This window comes from Lepisma saccharinum, chromosome 16 (assembly GCF_977018435.1).
Source record: "Lepisma saccharinum chromosome 16, izLepSacc3.1, whole genome shotgun sequence".
Lineage (NCBI taxonomy): Eukaryota > Metazoa > Arthropoda > Insecta > Zygentoma > Lepismatidae > Lepisma > Lepisma saccharinum.
In genome coordinates, this window is record NC_139244.1 from 22,889,281 (window position 1) to 22,908,421 (window position 19,141).

The following is a 19,141-nucleotide window of genomic DNA, read 5'->3' on the forward strand; positions in this document are numbered from 1 at the left end:
AATAGTATTACGTATAGTATTTATACGTATGTCCAGCGAGTTGATAATGAGTGTAGTTTTATGGTGTATTTTGTACTGTTCATCTGTTATGTAATATTCCACTCAATAACGGCTTAGGAACAGAAAACAATATAATTATTGCATTGTATTTCACATAGAAGATTCGTGCCTAAAGGAAATTTTGTATATTATGGACAAAATGCAACATCTCCGTTCTGACTTCTTCTGACTTTAATATATGTCACTGGTAAAATTATACCGTAGTATACTATTAACTAAGTACCTTTTAACCGATATTAGTGTCTCCCGAGAATTTGACTCCGAAATCTGTAGCCCCCCTACTCATTTCAAGCTGGAGCCGTTACTGTTTATGAGGTTGATACTAAGTTACAGACTTGCCCTGTGTTTACGCGTATATGTATATGTACATTATGATTACTTACGAACATTCTCAACTTGCCAGGAAATGTCTTTCTCTGTGATCCCTTTCCGAAAAAAAAATCTGCCTACGCCACGCCACTGTTATTGTTGTAAGTTTTGCGATAGTGTTGCCATTACGAATCTTTAAATATAGGATAACCTTATTATTAATGAGTTTCTCTTTGTTTCCTCATTTCAAAATTTGTAGGATGTAAGTATCGCAAAAATTAGAAGAAAATATCGAAGGACGCACATAAATTGTCTGTGCATGGTAGTGTGTGTGTGTGTGGAGGGGGGAGTGGCATACCACAATCCTGCCTGTGGCACCAAAATATCTATACTCTGTCCCGTCTATCTCGGGAGCGAGTGAACCAAAACAAGTCTTTTCGCAAGTAACGACGCGAGACGGCTCTGCCAATAAACACGTGAGAGGGAGCAATGTGTACTGCTTCGCTCTGCCCACTCGATTTCCCCCCTTCTCTGCCTCTATGCGCGGTCTTGCTCCAGAGATAACCGGAACAGGGTATAGCTATGGGGCTCAGGAAATCTAGCACATTATGACTCATCTCGAAACGTGGTTTTGCCTCTAGCTATCTGTTGCTGGGGTCGCGCGTGTTGAAGCGATTGAATAGAATTAACTCGGCAAGACGCACGCAGAATACCAACGTGCTACTTTTCTCCAGTTTCGAGAGATCGTTCGACGCTCGCGGAAATGTTCCCAAGGGATAGGCGGGATCTTGCCGGATGCTGGTCGGGCATCGAACAGATGTACTCTGGAGGGAAGCCGGCGTCATCTGTGAAGGAAACGGTCCGGAAATCGATAAATGGATTTTTTGAAGACAGGAAGAAAGAGAAAGCACAGATAAGGGTGGAGAAAGTAATATAAAGGAGGTCAAGTTCGCGAGTTTCTGGAAAAGTTTAGAGGCCGACTGGCTTGGGTAATAAACCGGAAGCTCGTAAACGGAAGTGACGAAAACATTCCATAAGAATACGGCTGGATCTGTTGCTCCGCGTTTGTGTATCGTTTTATGGAAGCAGATATCTTGGGATCGAATCTGGGGAAAGGTATTGTCAAGGATCTTCAATTGTTGTAAAGAAGAAAGATGGCTGTCAAGTTTTGTGGTGAATCCAGATGTTCGACTACGATATAGTTTGTAAGCATTTATAAGAAAGGGTACAATACGATTGTTAAGTGACCTTGTGTGAACTTGTGCTACATCGAACCGACATTTCAGCATATTTTGGATTTCACTGAATACTTTTAAGTTCGAGAATATTATTTGCGAATGCATCTGCTATAATATGCTAATAGACTAAAGTTTTCTTAAGAACAGGCCTAGCCGAAAGTGGGTTCATCCTTTATCAGAAGCCGCCATCTAAAGGCGAAAAATTCAGGAAGGGGCTGTAGAGGAACTGAAGATGAATTTCTCAATATGTTGCAACTTATTATACAAGATGATTAATCCTGCTAATGAAGTAAAATTACCACTGTACACTTTTGAAATTAGATATTTGAAGGATTTCGGGGTTCTTCAGCCCCCTGACCCCTTCACCTGGCTACATGTTTGCTTCTGAAATACCTTTCAGATCTTATATGTGGTTATTCGTATGTTTTTAAAAATCAATTTTTAGAAAGAAAATCACGGCGTTATCATATATTTCAATTGTGACTTATTTTTCGATATCAAATTTATCGATACAGTGAATCCTCGTTAATCTGGACCCCGATAAGCCTGACTTCGCTTAATCCAGACAGGCAAAAGGCCAAAAAAAAGCAGAATTCAAGGTTTTAAATGTGGCTATAGAAGTCAACAAGAGAACTTCTCAAAGAAAAGGCAGTCAACCACTGATTAAATTCTGTTTCCCGCAGACTTTGTACTGTACTGTATAGTGTATTTAGGCCTATGCCCTTTAAATACACCATAATAAACGTGTTATGTTGCTACAAACGGAGTTTTAATGCACTTTCTACTGTTCTTTTAGGTTATTTCAGTTAATCCGGACTTTCGTTAAACAGGTCCACTTACCCCCCCCATTAATCCGGATTAACGAGGTTTTACTGTATCAATATCCGATATAAAATACCGAACATTTGGACGGGTTAAAGTTACAGTGGTGTAAGTAACTTAGACACAGAAACCAGATCTATATAAGTCAATCTGTTAACAGAAAACGTGAAGTAAATCAGAGATTCATTCAACTGTCAACAGATGGCAGTTTAAGGGTCTAGTGATAAAGGAAACAGCTGTTGTGTTGATCAGCAAAGCGCTGCGAGTCAGACTTCTTTTTCTTTTTAAGAAAATGACTTACACCACTGTAACTTTTACCCGTCCATTTCACGAAGAACATGAATTACTCATTCATTCCTTGGTTTCTGTTTGTAGCTAGATAAAAATAAAAATAAAATATTGCACTACAAAATTACGGACTACAAGTTTGAGACAATAACAGGTTTCGTTTCTTTCTCTTCTGTCTCAATTCCAACCAATTTATTTTCGATACGTAATCTGTGACTTTACTTCTCGTTGGTTTACTCAAGGTTTTACCCGTTACGTTTAACAAGACATAATGTGTTTGCTAGTATGTCACTTCTCGCAGAATAGGTGTGCCTTGCAACATTGGCACGTGCCGTTTCACGACAGGAAGGTAAGTCACAGATACGATCAAACTTTGTGTTGGGTTGCAAGCGTGCAGGCGTCAAAACGGCCTCTCTTGAACGTTCGTAGCGCTGAAACGATGCATCAATGACAAAAATGTTGCTGAGAAAAGTTGTTTGTTCTGATGTCCTCTACACGTTTCTGTGGTCCGCGGGTGCGAATTTAATGACACCCTATATATAGTCTCTCGTTCTCGTTTCCATTTGTAAAAAGAAGTAGGCTCGGTCTCGGACTCGCCTCGATACCATCCATAATTGTACAATGATCATTATTGGTGTTATTATATACGAGTGCTACATCCTGGTTAATATGGCTATCGTTGAAACTGCATAATTTATTATTATTATTTTCCCAGAGATGTGATTGTGTTCGAGTTTGCTTTGCATATTTAGGCCAACCGCGACGACGATGATGGGTAGTGATTAAATTTATATAAATTTATAAAGGGCTCCTTTAATCAGTTCTGAAGAGAGGCCCAAATCTGTTATCAGGGCCGGATTAAGGTGGGTGCTATTGATGCTGCAGCATTAGGCCCATTCCTGAAATAGGCCCAGATGAAAACAGACGAGAATTTTCCGAAAGCTGAACAGTTTTCTTTTGCTATATTATTGGATTGATTTGGTGTTTTAAAGTCCACTTTATGCACAGTAAGGCTAATCGGGACTGGACCTACAGTTTAAAGTGGGAACCGAACCACTATGTGCCTCCACCAGGAATCGAACCCGGGACCCCTTGATTACAAGGCGACGTTTTGCTATATTAACCTGAAAATAAATCTTAGAATGAAATTTGGAGCCCCAATTTTCGACGCCTAGACTCAGTGTTACTTATTATACAGTTACTATTATTCTTTGCGCATCAGACCCAATCTCGTCTTCATCCGGCTCTGGCTGTTGGTACATATTAATCGTCTATTAATATTATCAACCTGTAAATATCAAGTAGATACAGTCCTTATTAGTCTATTTATGTTAAACTTTATATTCTTTGTCAATCTGGAAAGGTCATTATCGAAATATTGCTATTTCATGTTGCTCGAAGTTTTTTTTTTTTGTTCGTTGCAGTTTCAATATATCACCCCTTTTCTGATACTTACCTCTTTTGGGGGAAGGGGCAAGTGCCTCTGTATACCCTGCTATATCTGCCAATGCGACACAACATATTAAAAATGTGCCCCCTCTAGGATTGACTTCGCCGCCCCCTACAAAGAATTCCTGGCTACGGGCCTGCTAATATCGGTCGTTTTACATGTCACCCCCTTCCCACCCACACTCCTAGGGTTGCCAGGGGTGTCTTGGAGTTGAACGGCATTGGGAGAGTCACTATTCATCTTAGCGACCACGTAAACTATGGATTCCACACTAATATCGGTCATTTTCGGAACACAAAGTCATATCAGCGTTGTGCTGGATTGCATAGAGTCACGGATGTCTGTTTGTGCGGAATTTTATATCGGTCGTTCGAGATTACTTTTACATGTCACTTCTTCCCACCCCACCCCTAGGGGTGTCAGGGGTGTCTTATCCCAAACATATTATTTCCAGATTGCAAGTGATAAGTGTGCCAAGTTTGGTTGAAATTGCTCCAGGCGTTCGAGAGTTATGCCGGAACAAACATATATTATATTAGTTTTCAATACCGTACCAATGTTTCGTAAGAGAACGATAAATTTGGATATTAAGTCTCGGTCTCCTCTCGGTTTTACAGAAGTGTGTCTCGTTCTCGGTCTCGTCTCGATAAGTCTCGAATTGTTCAGTCTCATTCTGGTTTCAGAAAGGCGTACGGTAAACCAATATACCTAGGTACCAACGGAAGAGAAACGATTTATCTGCCGTAAACCTGGCACATGCCACAACAGCTTTTCCATTCATGTGTGTGGAGAGGAGAAAACAACAAAACGCGAGCGATCGCCGAATCGTTCTGATGCAGGCAGGGCATGCGAGCACTCGCCTCTCCAAGTCAGTCCCGATGGGTGGGTAGGTGGGAAGCTCCTTCTCTTCTCGGCTATCGACAAACGGGCAGACCCCCGAATCGATTTCTCAGCCACTGGAGGCAAACCGAGCCTGGTCCGTGACGAACCCCGCTGCCGCCGTCAAGAGAGAGAGACGACCCAACTCTTTCGCAGGGTCTAAGCGAAAATTAATACGCACGCATCGATACGAGTCCGCAAAACGTGTGCGTGCATGGTCGCACGTAACGAGGTCGTGGCTTGTGTACCCGCGCCCCCTAAAAAGCATGTTCTGGTGTCCATTTGTCTATAATCGGCAGAGAAGCGAGCATTAACAGTATAAGGAAACACACACACACATAGAATTGACATTCAATGAAGCTCATGAGTAGGGAACGAATTTATCAGGAGCGTATATTCTGGGCTAGCAAGGCTATCTGCGAAGCCTGAAGTCTAGACAGTAAAATACAGGAGAAAAATCGATCAGAAATTGTAAATAATATTATTCATATCAGTGAGATGATGATGCTGATTCAGGAGTTGGCAACCTGATTTCCCATGAGTTGGCAACCTGATTTCCTATGAGTTGGCAACCTGATTGATTATGAGTTGGCAACCTGATTTCTGTTGAGTTCGCAATCTGATTTCTTAAGAGTTGGCATATTTATTTCTATTCATAGCGCAGGACCACGTGACATTGTGAGATAGCCCAGAGCTTGGACTCAGTATACGCCACTGGAATTTATACAGTAAATATGTGCTAAATATGTAAATACATATTTAGTTATTTTCACCAAAATATGGAGTTAAATATGGACTTAAAATTGTAAAAAATTACCTTTTTTAATAATACGAGACACTACACGAGCTATATATATTACAGTACGTTTACATTGACATTAATTGTCGAACAACACAAAATGTGTTTTCATTTTCCCTTTCCGAAACAATGAATAACAAAATGTTATTGTAAGTGTTCGATCATGAATTTCCTTCTGCTGTCTCTCTAAGATGTATTTATATTGACTAAAACTGCGTTCAAAATTGCAAGAAGAAATGGGAATGTATTGCAAATTTGTCAGTTATTCGCAAGAAACTCACCCAACTATTTTGGATATGGAGTATATGTTGGAAATGTTCTGGAATATGAAAACAATATGCAAAAATAACAACAATATGTAAAATATGAGCCAAAACCTAATATATGTAAAAATATGGAAATTGAGAACTGAATTTTTCGAGTCTACATACCATGATGCGCAAAGATAATACGAAATATAACTAATTTAAGCTACATACATAAATATGAATTTACATTTATGCTCATAAGTATCCGGCGGGAGGCAGTCCATAGCCAGAATGTTATTTCGAGGGAGCTCATTCCTTATCAGCAGTATATTAGAACTAGATGTTTAATCCTGCTAAGGAAGTAAAATTAATTACCACTATACACTACTTAAATTAGATATTTATAGACTTCGTGGGAGGTTTCAGCCCCCGAGCCTCCCCTGGCTACGTGACTGGGGGTGGGTAGGTTTGTTTCATACTCGCCACTTTTAAGTTGCTTTACAATATTAAAATATGTGTGTGTACAGTTACAGTCAATAGAAATGGGACACCTATATCCTGGAATACCTGCTTCCCTGCAAGGCGTTACGTGTGTTGCCTAACTCTACGGCGATTGGTGGATTGAAATATCAACGTCTACCACCGCCGTACAGTTAGGCAACACACACAATGCCTTGCAGGGAAGCAAGTATTCCAGGATCTAGGTGTCGCATTTTCATTGCCGGTAACTGTACATAAGGACACAACAACCACAATATATCACATTTATTAACATGTGAATATATTTTCATTTTAAGCAGTAATTTGTCATTAAATTAGGGGTGCAAGGAGGTGCCTCTTTCTGAAGGCACCCTAAGTTCCTTGGTTCAAGATTCGATCTGGGCGTAGGCATTCTTTGCGACTGTCCCTTCATCAATTTTCATCAATTAAAACATTTTTTTATTGGGCACAAATAGTTAGCACATTATATTTTAGTGATAAATTGAATACAGTTAAGCGCAGAAAAACACTGAAAACACTTATTCACCTTAATATTTCAAATCACTGACTACTGTCATGAATATGTGATTGTGTGTGTGTGTGTGTGTGTATGTGTGTGTTTTGTTGTATGCTCGTGAGTATAGGTTAAGTTTATATTCCCGTATGTATTTTTTTCTTATCCTTTTTTTTTTGTAATTTTATATTTCTCTTTCTTTATTTTAATATTTACCTTTCTATGTAATGGTTTAGATGTTGTTTTCTAATTTTCATATGATCAAATTTCGATGTAAACATGGTTAAGTGGTAGAAAAGGCTACAAAGCCTTAACTTCGCCATGATAAACAAGACGCAATAAATAAATAAATAAATAAACATCATTCATCCTCGTTGTCGCGATTTGCTTAAAAGTGGAAGAAAGACGACGCTAAATAACTAAATTTTAAATTACAGTTCGTGGCAGCAAGACAAAAAGTGAGAAGGCCGCAGATACCAGCACCATCCAGCTTACGGAAAGAATAATGCCAAGGTTGCATTTCCGTATTATCTTTATTTGTATTTCCTTCTTTTATATATATATCTCTCTCTCTCTTCGTCTTTTCCTTTTTCCTTCTCACTCCACGCTTATCTTCTCTTTCGTTTTTCTTCTCTTCCTTGTTCTTTATTTTCTTTCTCACTCTCTTTCTATCCTTTTATATCTCTTTTGATCTCCTTCTCTCTGACTCTTTAGTTCTAACCTCTCTGTTCTTCTTTGTGTTCTATACTTTCTCTCTCTCTCCCTCTCTCCCACTTTCTATCCCTCTCTTCTTTCAGTGTGTTTCTCTATATCTCTGTTTTTCTATCCTATCTTCTTTATCTCTGTTTTCTATTCCTTTCTGTCGCTCTTTTCTATTCTTCTCTCTCTGTGTTCTATTCTTCTGTTTTCTCTCCTTTATATCTCTCTCTCCTCTCCATTCCTCTGTTTCTCTCTCTTCTATATTATCTTCTCTTTCTAACCAGCCCACTCCAATTTATATCCCTCTGTTTCTCTCGTGTTTCTTCATTCTCTGTCTCTCATGCGTCCAGAGGTGTGCGTTATTCTACAGGGTGTACCAAAAATTCCATTACCCCCTCTTTGAATTGTAGACAAACCTGCAAAATGTTATTTTAACAGCATGCGTATGATGAGAGGATGGTAGCTATACCATTAAATCAGTCCAATGACCACTATTTATTCCAGAGGATCTGTGTGCAAACCGCCATTTTCATGGCACAGTATTATTTGCCTCCAGGTGCGATGTGAAATTCTCCGTAACGTAAGATGTCAGATCTGGATTTCGGGGTGGCCATTTTAAGATAATTCCTCAATGATGTGTTCAGAGACAAACGGATTGTACGAGGATCGCCAAATTTACCAGCACCTTTTAAATGGTCACCCCGAAGTCCAAATCTGACATCATGTGATAATGCGCTATGGCGGCACATCATACAGAAAGTCGCCCATAATCGTTACCAGACAGCTGAGGAACTTCAAGAATCTGTTCGCAGTGCGTTTGCTTCCTTCACGCCAGCCAAGTTACGGAGGATTTAACATCGCACCTGGAGGCGAATAATACTGTGCCATGAAAATGACGGTATGCACACAGAGTAAATGGTGGCCATTGGTCTGATTTAATGGTATACCATCCTCTCATCATACGCATGCTGTTAAAATAACATTTTGCAGGTTTGTCTACAATTCAAAGAGGGGGTAATGGGACTTTTGGTACACCCTATAGAGCTGTTCTACGAACAATTTGGAGAATTTCTCATGTAGCCTTTTGGACTTGCCAAGTCTCTGAGATTAGACTATTTCAAAAGCGGAGACAGTAGGCATACACTACGTTATACGATGATAAGATTTTTTCTGGAATTTTTCTCCGACAACTCTCACAATTACAGAGGAAGCTTACTCTGTAAAAGTGGGGTAAGAGTCATGTCCAGTGCGTGCAAATAGGGGTTAAATCCCCCTTCCCGCATCAATGGCGAAAATAATATCTGATAGCAAGAAATTTAGGTTTGGAAAGCAAAGGAAGAGCCAGTAATATCTCCTCTCTCTAGGAAACCCACATCACTTCTTGAAGAGATGCTTTAATGGGGCAGTAAATCGAGAGCAGATTTGATGTAGTATAAACTGCTTCCTCACATCTGTTGAAGCCTGTAAACGTACATACACGTATGGTTATATGTTTCTGGGCCCATTTTTAGAGTTGTTATGTGGTTAATGCACTTTCAACATTGAACAAAAAGAGAACCATCGGTTCGACCAGGACTCGAACGCAAACATCTGAGCATCCCTTAAATTTCTACGTTCCAAGACGTGGGGTAACATCTGTATTTGAATTTTGTTATATTCTGCCGAATATAAGAGCATAAGCTTTCATAGCTTAGAGCGGTCATTATGACAAACAATTTCTTCATATATTTCTCTCTGACGCAATGAACCCAGAAAAACGGAATTTTCACGCTACACAGGTTAGGAATTCCCACTTTAATTCTTCTTCTTCTTCTTCTTGCAGGTCTGGGTAACTAACGCTCGTTCTGCGACTACAAAAAATAATCATTCCATATGGTGCTCCTAAATTTCTTTTTCCCTTTGGCCTGCAATTTAATAATAATTGAGGACAAAAAGTGGTAAACGTTGTAAGTGCCGAAAGCGAAAGTGTTGGGATATCGCATCGTTCCGCACATCAGCCCGTAAGAACGTGCACACTAGTGACCTCTTTACACACCCTTTGAACTACTTAGAGGGCTACCAGCCACATTCCACGTGTACCACATGATAAAGCATGGCACATTTCACAGTTTAACGTGGAAAACGGTGTTTGAATTATTGTGGCACTTACAGCGTTTACCAATTGTAGTCTTCAATTTTCAAACGGTGTCGTCCTAATTGCGAACAGTCCTAATTGCGAACACTTTCTGCCTGAACAGGAATACACTCGAAGGGGTTCGTCCTAATTGCGAACACATTTTTCTGCCTTGTGACCTACAACTTTCTCTCAATTTCCTGAGTCCTTTTAACTATATTTTTAAAAGAAACTCAGTGCCACAGTTAGGACTGTTCAGTGGCCTGTGGGTCACTGGTGGTGTAAAAGTTACACCTCAAATTGAAGCTTGTCAGTTGTAACATGAAATCCGACATGATTAAAGCCTTCGTCATACATTATACATATTGTACAAAAAGAGCTTATTCAATTAATAATACAATTAATGACTTTGTCAATTATTAATGCGATGAATGTTACGACGTAACCTAGTCTAATTTCAAAACTGTTCTTAAAAAAATAGGGATATTACCAGTCTCCTTGTATTTGTCGGTGCTTTCTGCTATCCTCTCGACCAACAAAACATATATTTTCTTCCGCTTGACACCTTCCAGGTTCAATTCTATTCTCATAATTGTATAATTTGACTTTTCTACCTCACCATCTCAGCATTTAATGAGCTCTGCCACTCTTGAAAGTGACCTACCAAGCTCGCTGTTGATTTTATGATTCCATCCCTCCACTGCATTATTTTTTCGGTGCCTCCTGTTGAAACAGTTTCACATATCTTTTGGCAGTATGGGGTTTTCGAGCCACCGGTCCACAAAATAGTCGAAGAACTTCACAAGGTTTTCATTGCGAGGAGCTAGCTTTTCTAAACCTAGAAGATCTTGAAGAATGATGGCTTCATGTAATGAGGCTTTTATCAGTCACATAGTTGCACATATTATTTTGTATCTTCTGATCCCATTGCAGTCACAGAATGATTTTTTGATATGTTTTAGAGTATGGCATGATGGACCAAATATATTTTTTTCACGATTTTTGGTGTCATACGGATGCTCCTCTTTATTTCTTCATCTTCATTGTAAGATATAGTCATGCAAATTTCTTGAACTTTCCTCCAAAGACTTTGTGTAATGTGGAAATAACAACCGTGAATGTTAATCTTGGTTAAAACCTCTTTTAAAGCAGAAATAGCAGCAGCCTCGAAGTCAATATTCACCGTTTCCACTCTGGTATTTCCCTCAAGATTAATCGAAACAATCGTAAATAAATGTCTTTCTTCTTGTCTGGTGGAAACGCAAAGACTAGAGGTACGTACAACAACATTTGCTTCTAAATTCGTACTTCCCAAGTCTGCATGTATGGTAATACTCGTATATTCAAGAAAAATGGCTAGCACAGCTTTTGAACGTTTCATCCATAAAAAAATGTATTTTGGTCTTCAAAGTCTCTCTTCCTTTGGTGTTGGCAAAGACCAGAATTCTCGTGTCTTACTTTACCTGTTTTTATAAACAGGTTTTCAGTTCTATGTGTTCGCAATTAGGACGTGGAAATATTTCTCAGTTTCATGTGTTCGCAATTAGGACGATTCAGTCACTGTTCGCAATTAGGGCTTGGAAATATTTCTCAGTTTCATGTGTTCGCAATTAGGACGATTCAGGCACTGTTCGCAATTAGGACTGTTCGCAATTAGGACGCAACCTTTTCAAACGGCTATCTGTCATCCTCAGAACATGTTCATTCCACTTTAACTGATATTCTTTAAAAATTTCTTTCACCATTGCTTTGACCTTCCATTTATTTCGTAAGGTTACTCTACTTAAAGACCTCAAAAATCCCATTTGTGAACAATTTATTATACATGTTGACGAAGAGTCCAACATTCGCTACCATATAGAGGAGTTAGTTTTGAAATTATATTATGGTGTCTAATATGAATGTTGTTTCTCATTTGTCTTCCAAATTTTATTTTCAAAATTCCATTTAATCTATTGTATTTTATTAATTTCTTCTCACTTTGATGTTACAATAAACAAAGTATTGGACTTTCCTGTAAGATAGATATCAGCTTAGGATGTCTGCATAAGTCGCATACTCAATTTTGGTAAAGTTGATGTTTCTCAAATATAAACACAACTAATCTTGTCTCGATTTTAGAGAGATGTCTCGTTCTCGGTCTCGTCTCGGCAATTCTAGAAAGGTCTTGGAGAAGAAAAACATCCGTCGAATTCACAAAGCATCGTGCAGTACAGGAATCTCCAAAAAGCACAATAGAATGATTCGCAAGGCTTCGTGCCTCCCCCTCTCAGAGACAAGAGAGTGGGTGAACATCCATTCAGAGGCAAGGGGATGATAAAGCCATGAGAGGGTGGGGAAAAGGGTGAATCACCATATTAGGGCGAATCGGTATACAATGAAATAGAATCTACCAGTTCCACTGCGCGTAGCAGACGCAATTTGAAGCTTGTAACTGATATCAAGCTGAACATTTTTCTTAATGAACATTTACTCCATGAAACCTCCATTTCGAAGCTGTGATCTATTGTAAAAATGTTTTATCCGGTTCATATGCAGGTACATCCAGTGGGGAAACAATCGTATACTCGGTGTAGCTAATGCTATATGCCTAGTAGCTAAAACTGTGTTTACCCAGTGAAAAAAAAATCGCTACTATACTGATCTACATGGAAGAATTATTGTCTAACAGCATATACCAGCTCAGCAGGTTTTTAAAGTTGAGACACAATATTTTTTTAAAATTTATTTAGTCTTGAGTTTTAGTTTTTAAGTCTTCTTCGTGCACATTGCACAGATAGGAAAATCGGGACTGGTACAGGCACGTAGGCAGGGGGAGGGCTACTGGGGCTCAATCCCCACCAGAAATCCTACAAATATCTAATTTAAATAGTGTCTAGAGGTAATTAATTTTACATCCTTAGCAGGATTATTAAACATCTTGTGTAATAAGTTGTAAAATACTGAGAAATTCATCGTTAGGTTTCTACCCCCACTTTTTCGCCTTTAGATGGCGGCTGCTGCTGATAAGGGATAAGCCCTCACCTTACAAATAAAATTCTGGCTACGGGCCTGGACTGGAACTAAACTTTAAACTGGAATCCGAACCACTATGTCTCTCCACATGTTATCGAACCCGAGACCCCTTAAGTACAAGTTAAAATGCGACAGAAATACCACTAGGTCATTAGAAAGCCAGATTTATTTAGTCCGACAGGAAGATAAGTCACTCCAACGCCCTCCAGTAGAGGGCCCCCTAATGCCACCAGCAATGCTCTTTTAGCTAAGAATTTGCAATGTTTGCACGGTATTGAATGGTGTATTAATGAGGCTGCTTCCAGAAACCATTTGCAGCCCATCCCTGCTTCCTCACTTATTTTTATGGCGCTCTCACGTTTCTTTATGTCTATTTTCTCATCCCTTAAAACGTTATGAAAACACGTAAATATGACGTCATTAAATCATACTTGAAGGCACTCTTCGATTTTCGACTCCCCCTGTTGGTAAATATTTTCTGGGTGCCCTTGGATACCGGGTAATTTAGAGCACATATATCGGGTCATCTTTGTAGACGAAAAACAACACTCAAGACCATAAGCATTAGCAGTGTTTGGAAGTAACTAGTTACAAGTAACAGTTACGTTTGAGGAATTGTAGCTGTAACTAGCTACTTTTAGAAGTAAGTAACTGTAACAGAGTTACTTTATCACAATAGAAGTAACGTTATCAACAGTTACTTATACAGTTATTTACGACACTTGTACTTGAAAAGTATGAGTAATTCTAACTGTGACTCAGTTACTTCCAAAACGTAACTTTGCAACACTGACATTAAGAATGTCGAATCAATTAACCATGTCTTTGAATCAATTGTCAAACCAAGTCTAAAGTAACCCATTGGAAACTTTCAAGCCGTGTTATTCCTTGTAATTTCCTACTGGTTTACATTGAAGAGAGAAAATTGGCTTCCCGGTTCTCTACGTTCAACCTTGCACCATCATGCATATTAGCTGCTTTCAAGGTCGATCCCTGCCCTCCCCCAGGGGTGCAATCTAAATCTCCCCGTCTCCACTGCAATTTGAAACCACTGATTTCCATTGATTGAAGCTACCGACAGCTGGTTACTCAATTTACACTCCCGGGAGGAGGCAGGCCGTATATAATTACCTTGAGCCAACTTTAAAGCAGAAACTTCAATATTGTGAACAACAACTGTTCTTGAGGGACTCGCCCCCCCCCCCCCCCCGCTCCTCCCGGGTAGAGACAATGTCATCATTGATTGATTTAGTTTATTTTACTACAATTTTCTGCCACTTTTGGCTAATCGCGACGTTGAGGATGATATAATGAGTTTTTTTGTTGTTGTTTTAACACCTCTTTGTGCACAGTAAGGCTAATCGGGACCTACAGGTTAAAGTGGAATCCGAACCACTATGTGCCTCCAGCGGGTATTGAACCCGGACCAATTATATAATGAAATTGATGAAGGAACACTCACAAAGAACACCCATGCACAGGCCGGTATTCGACTCGGGACCCCTGGCATCGTAGCGCGCTGCAAACGTTGCAAACTTATAAAAATTCGGGTTGCCAACTTCTAAAACTTAAGGTTACCAACTACTAAGAATTCAAGTTGCCAACTTCAGAATGGCCATATCTTGTTTTTGAAATCAGGTTAATTCACAGTTTCTAATCGGGTTTCTTCAGTATTTTACTTTCTAGGTTTCAGGCTTTGCAGATAGCCTTGATATCCTGGAATATACGCTCCTGCTACAAAGGTAAATTTAGAGACCCAACTTTACAGTAACATGGACTTTTGGTAAAAAAAAAAAAAAAAAAAAAAAAAGCGGTATTTTTTTTGTGTGAACATTTTAGAAGATAATATGAGGTTGTTAGGGATGTTGTTAGTGTTTCTTTCAAGGTACGAGTAACTAACCTTTCCGAACACATGATTTCTAAATAACATAATCATAATAATTTTCTACAGTAATCTCCGTTATAGTGATGGTGTCAAACCAATGCACAGGTAAGAGTAGGCCTACGATGGATGAAGTTGAATGTATGAAAGAAAAAGCAGCCCTACCGTTACCGCAGAAGGGGTGTTCAGAGAGTTCAAGGCAGCTTCCTCTTCCCTTTATCACTGGAACCATCGAGTCCTTACTGCACTTGGAAAACTTGAAGTTGTTGCGCATGCCCCATTGCGAATACGGCGCCATGACGTAACCGGGCTCCTCACGACAATGCCTCACAGTTTCTTCACCATCGTGGTCGCTGCCAAAACTGTGACCTATCTCGTGAGCCATATTGGTGACAACCACGGGCATTGGGACCTTGTCTCCAGATGACAACTTCAAGGACACGAAGACAGAGTTCAGGTAGAACAGCTGAAGGTCTTGCTGCTCGTCGTACATGTACACTTGCTTCTGGCACATCCCGCCAGGCGGATCCCCCGAGGGAAACGCCATCCACGAAGCTCCGAGAGACTTGTCTTCGAAGGTCAATTGGGTGAATCCTAAGGTAAGACACGAGCGATCGTTCATGTACCAAACCTGCGAGAACTTGCTCAGGTACTTTGTGGCTGTAGGAAACGGTCCGTCGAGGAAACTGAATTCGCCCGCGTGGACGAACGCAAAGTCGACGACGAAACCGACATTGTCTGGAGCGCCGTTGTCGTCGAAATCCGTCGATCTGTAAATGGAGTTTACCTCGCTCAAGGGAATGAGCATTTCTCTGACGGCCCTTCTGACGTCACCTTTGGCAGATTCCTTGAAGAAAGTGTGGTCGGCAACGAGTATCACTGAACACAGGACAGACGGAACCACTCTGGAACAAGCAAAGAATGGTCGTAAGGCACTGAACGGTACTATTGGTGTAATGATCCAGATTTTTTATCTTCATGAGAATTTGTTTAAAAAAATTCGAAACAAAACAGAACAGTGTCAATTATAACTGTCATTCTACATTTTTAGATATATATTTAAGTCATGTGAGTGTGTATATACACGAGGGTCATCCAAGTGGAGTGTGCTGTGTCCTTTCCAGAAAGAACTTTTCCATGGCTGATGAACTCAAAGACGCTGTTACCACATGGTTGAATATATTGGCGGCAACCGAGTACAATGAGGGTATCAACAAACTGGTGTCACGCTATGATAAGTGCAAATATGTGCAAAAGCTTCTGGATCACCCTCGTATATATACATATAAACGAATCCTTCTCTTATTTTTTTAAAGTGACGATTGTATGTGCACCCATAATTTATTTACAGGGTGCCAACTGTTGAAAAAAATTAATAGGGGAACCATGGTACTCCTTAATTCATAAGCGACGTCTTATTTGTTTAATGAAATGAAATATCACTACGCTACATCATGATATTTCAATGACAACGATTCACGACCTTCTTCTGTCTTTTCTTATCACTAGCCAAGTAGGGCCTTCCCGATGGTACAGAGGTAGCATCGTCGCCTTGTAATCAATGGGTCCCGGGTTCGATACCCGGTGGAAGCACATAGTGGTTCGGATTCAACTTTAAACTGTAAGTCCAGTCCCGATTAGCTTTACTGTGCACAAAGTGGACTTAAAACATCAACTCAAACCAAACCAAACCAATAGTGGGCCCGGGTTCCAATCCTGGGAATGGTTGTTCTTTGTGAGTGTCCCTCCATCAAATTCACCATATCATCACGCATCCTCATCTTCGCGATGAGTGAAAAGTGACAGAAAAGCGAAGTAATATAAACCAAATCAGTCAATCAATCAAGCCCTGCACCTTGACCGTGCGGTCTAAGGCGTCATGCTTTGGGCTGAGGCTACGGGACGCACTCTGATTCGAGTTTTCTGGGGGAAACAACTTCTCTCGTGAGATTTAGGCCTGTGTATGGGACAGGTGGCCACCCACCAACATGAGGAAGTTGGGGAGCTAGGAATGAGTAGCGTAACTCGGTCACGGACACCTACAACAACGTCTGGGGGTTCGTCGTGCTAACCACACGCCCCTCCGTAACTGGTTGGAGGATCGCCCACCTCTGCGAGACATCTAGAAATGAAGCCGGCAGTCGGTAGGTGGGCCCTGGCCCTTACGCGGTTTTGCGCCACGGGAAATGCTACGCATGTTATATACTAATCAAAAGATAGAATTTTCAATTTAGTACACACATATTCACCATGGTGGCAATTGTAAGGAAGGAACGATCTAGCCGACCATCGTCGAGGAGTGGTTAGCACACCGCGTTACCTGCCTGGGCATGGGTGTCCCTTGTGAGTGTCCCTTCATAAATTTCATCATATCATCATTCATCCTCATCTTTGCGATCAGTCAAAAGTGGCAGGAAAGCGACGAAAAATAAGACAAATCAATCGACAAGAAATAACGCTGTGGAAGGCGGTTTTAAAAGACGGAGACAGATCGAATTCCAGGGAAGGAATGAGGCATTACTCGTATCTAGGAGGAACTAGACACCCGCCTAGCTACAGGCTTCCTTTCGGATCCTTACTGTCCTTACCGGCAACCGAGATCCATTCTCAAGAAACGCTCGAAAGAACTGTGGGGAGTAATGTGGATGAACGGGAAGTCCTCAACTGTTGCGTAAAGAGCCAACCGATTCACAAAATTCCGGCTAGGCGAATTTCCCTCCCTTGGTGTATGAGCGACGCAGTGACTTTGTGTCGATCAATATTCCCATCGCTTCCTTCTGCTGTGGGTTCAGATGAATACCATGCGTCTTGTTAACTATAGGACTACTCTCGGAACGGACGTTCTAGAGCACACGTCCACCACAAGAGCATCCCTTGTTGGAGTGAACCGCTGTACACGAATGTGCGGTAAGAAAGTCGCCGACACGATCCGGAAAACGTTTTCTGTTTTATGGGTGCACCGAGACGGATGCGGCCTCGTAAAAATCGAGATGAGGCCGAGAAAGAGACTTGGTAATGATATTTGAAAAATTCACCTCAATCAAATTTGTCATACTATGCTACTTCTTCAGACATACTAAGCAGATATCCATCTGGTAATTTGTAGACAAGTCTTACTTTTGTTTGTGCCATGGGTCCCGGTTCGAATCCCAGCCTGGACACAGGTGTTATTTGTGAGTGTCACTTTGTCAATTTAATTTAATCATCGCTCATCCTAGTGGTAACGTCTTCGCTTTGTAATCAAGGGGTCTCGGGTTCGATATACATTGTTCGGATCCCACATTAAACTGTAAGTCCAGTTCCGATTAGGCTATCTGTGCAAGAAGTGTAACTTAAAATAACAATTCATCACTCATCCTAATCGTCGCGATTAACCAAAGTGGTAGAAAAGCGACGCTAAATAACAAAAGTCAACAAATATATTCTGTTTGTAATAATTACAAAATGAATCCACTAGTGACAATTGTGGACTCTTTCTCCGAGGGGAAATTAGTGGTTAGCACACCGCGCTACGACGCCAGAGGTCCCAGATTCGAATCCAGGCCTGGGCATGGATGTTATTTGGAAGTGTCCCTTCATCCATTTCATTATATCATCACTCATCCTCATCTTTGCGATTAGCCTAAAGTGGAAGAAAAGTGAAGTGAAATAGAACAAACCCAAGCCATCCATATCCAGGGATAAAATCAGTTATTTCGAAGGGTCATTGCCTCGAAGCGAGGCTAAAACAAGGAACATCTTACAAAGATATTTTCCTTGTTGTGAATTTGAGTAATTTCACCTAGTTTTACTTGGCCTTTTAGAAGGTGTACTGGTTAGTTAATAGCCTTCGCCAGTTGCATATAGGTACAATTACTTGCTCACTTTTAACTCAGTTGTAGACACTTACTTTAAAAGTACATGTATATGCATTGGCGGATTTAGAGGTAGTGGCACGTGTTCCTCCCAAAAAGAAAAGTTAAATGTTATTGAAAGCAATATCATTATATCCCAAATTCGAACAACAAGTGATAGGATCCTTTAGCAACCTCCTTCGGTTATATATACAGAGTGGACCAAAAGTAGGTGAACAGTAGGTGATGAAGCTTCTTTCAAATTATCCGGTCATATTAACAGACATAATTGTGTTTACTGGTATAGTGAGAACATTCATTTAACATTAGAGCAACAACTAAACCAACCTGGTGTTACTGTTTTGGGTGGTATTTCAAGTTCTGGTGTATTAGGACCAATAAATGTTATCATTTACTATCCACCTACTATTAGTTCACTCTGTGTGTGTATATATAGCATAAAAAGTCTAATCGAAACTAGATTTTCTAGGCACTGGATTGTGAGCCAATAG

General features: G+C 40.3%; 1 protein-coding gene across 1 annotated transcript in view; it reads right to left on the reverse strand.

The window, feature by feature from the left end:
- Positions 1-19,141, reverse strand: part of LOC146000525 (disintegrin and metalloproteinase domain-containing protein 10-like) — a 38,074-nt gene that overhangs the window by 11,222 nt on the left and 7,711 nt on the right. Inside the window, exon 4 of the mRNA XM_083138271.1 lies at positions 14,962-15,701. Within this exon, the coding sequence (XP_082994397.1) occupies positions 14,962-15,701 (740 nt within the window). The remainder of the gene's footprint in view (positions 1-14,961; positions 15,702-19,141) is intronic.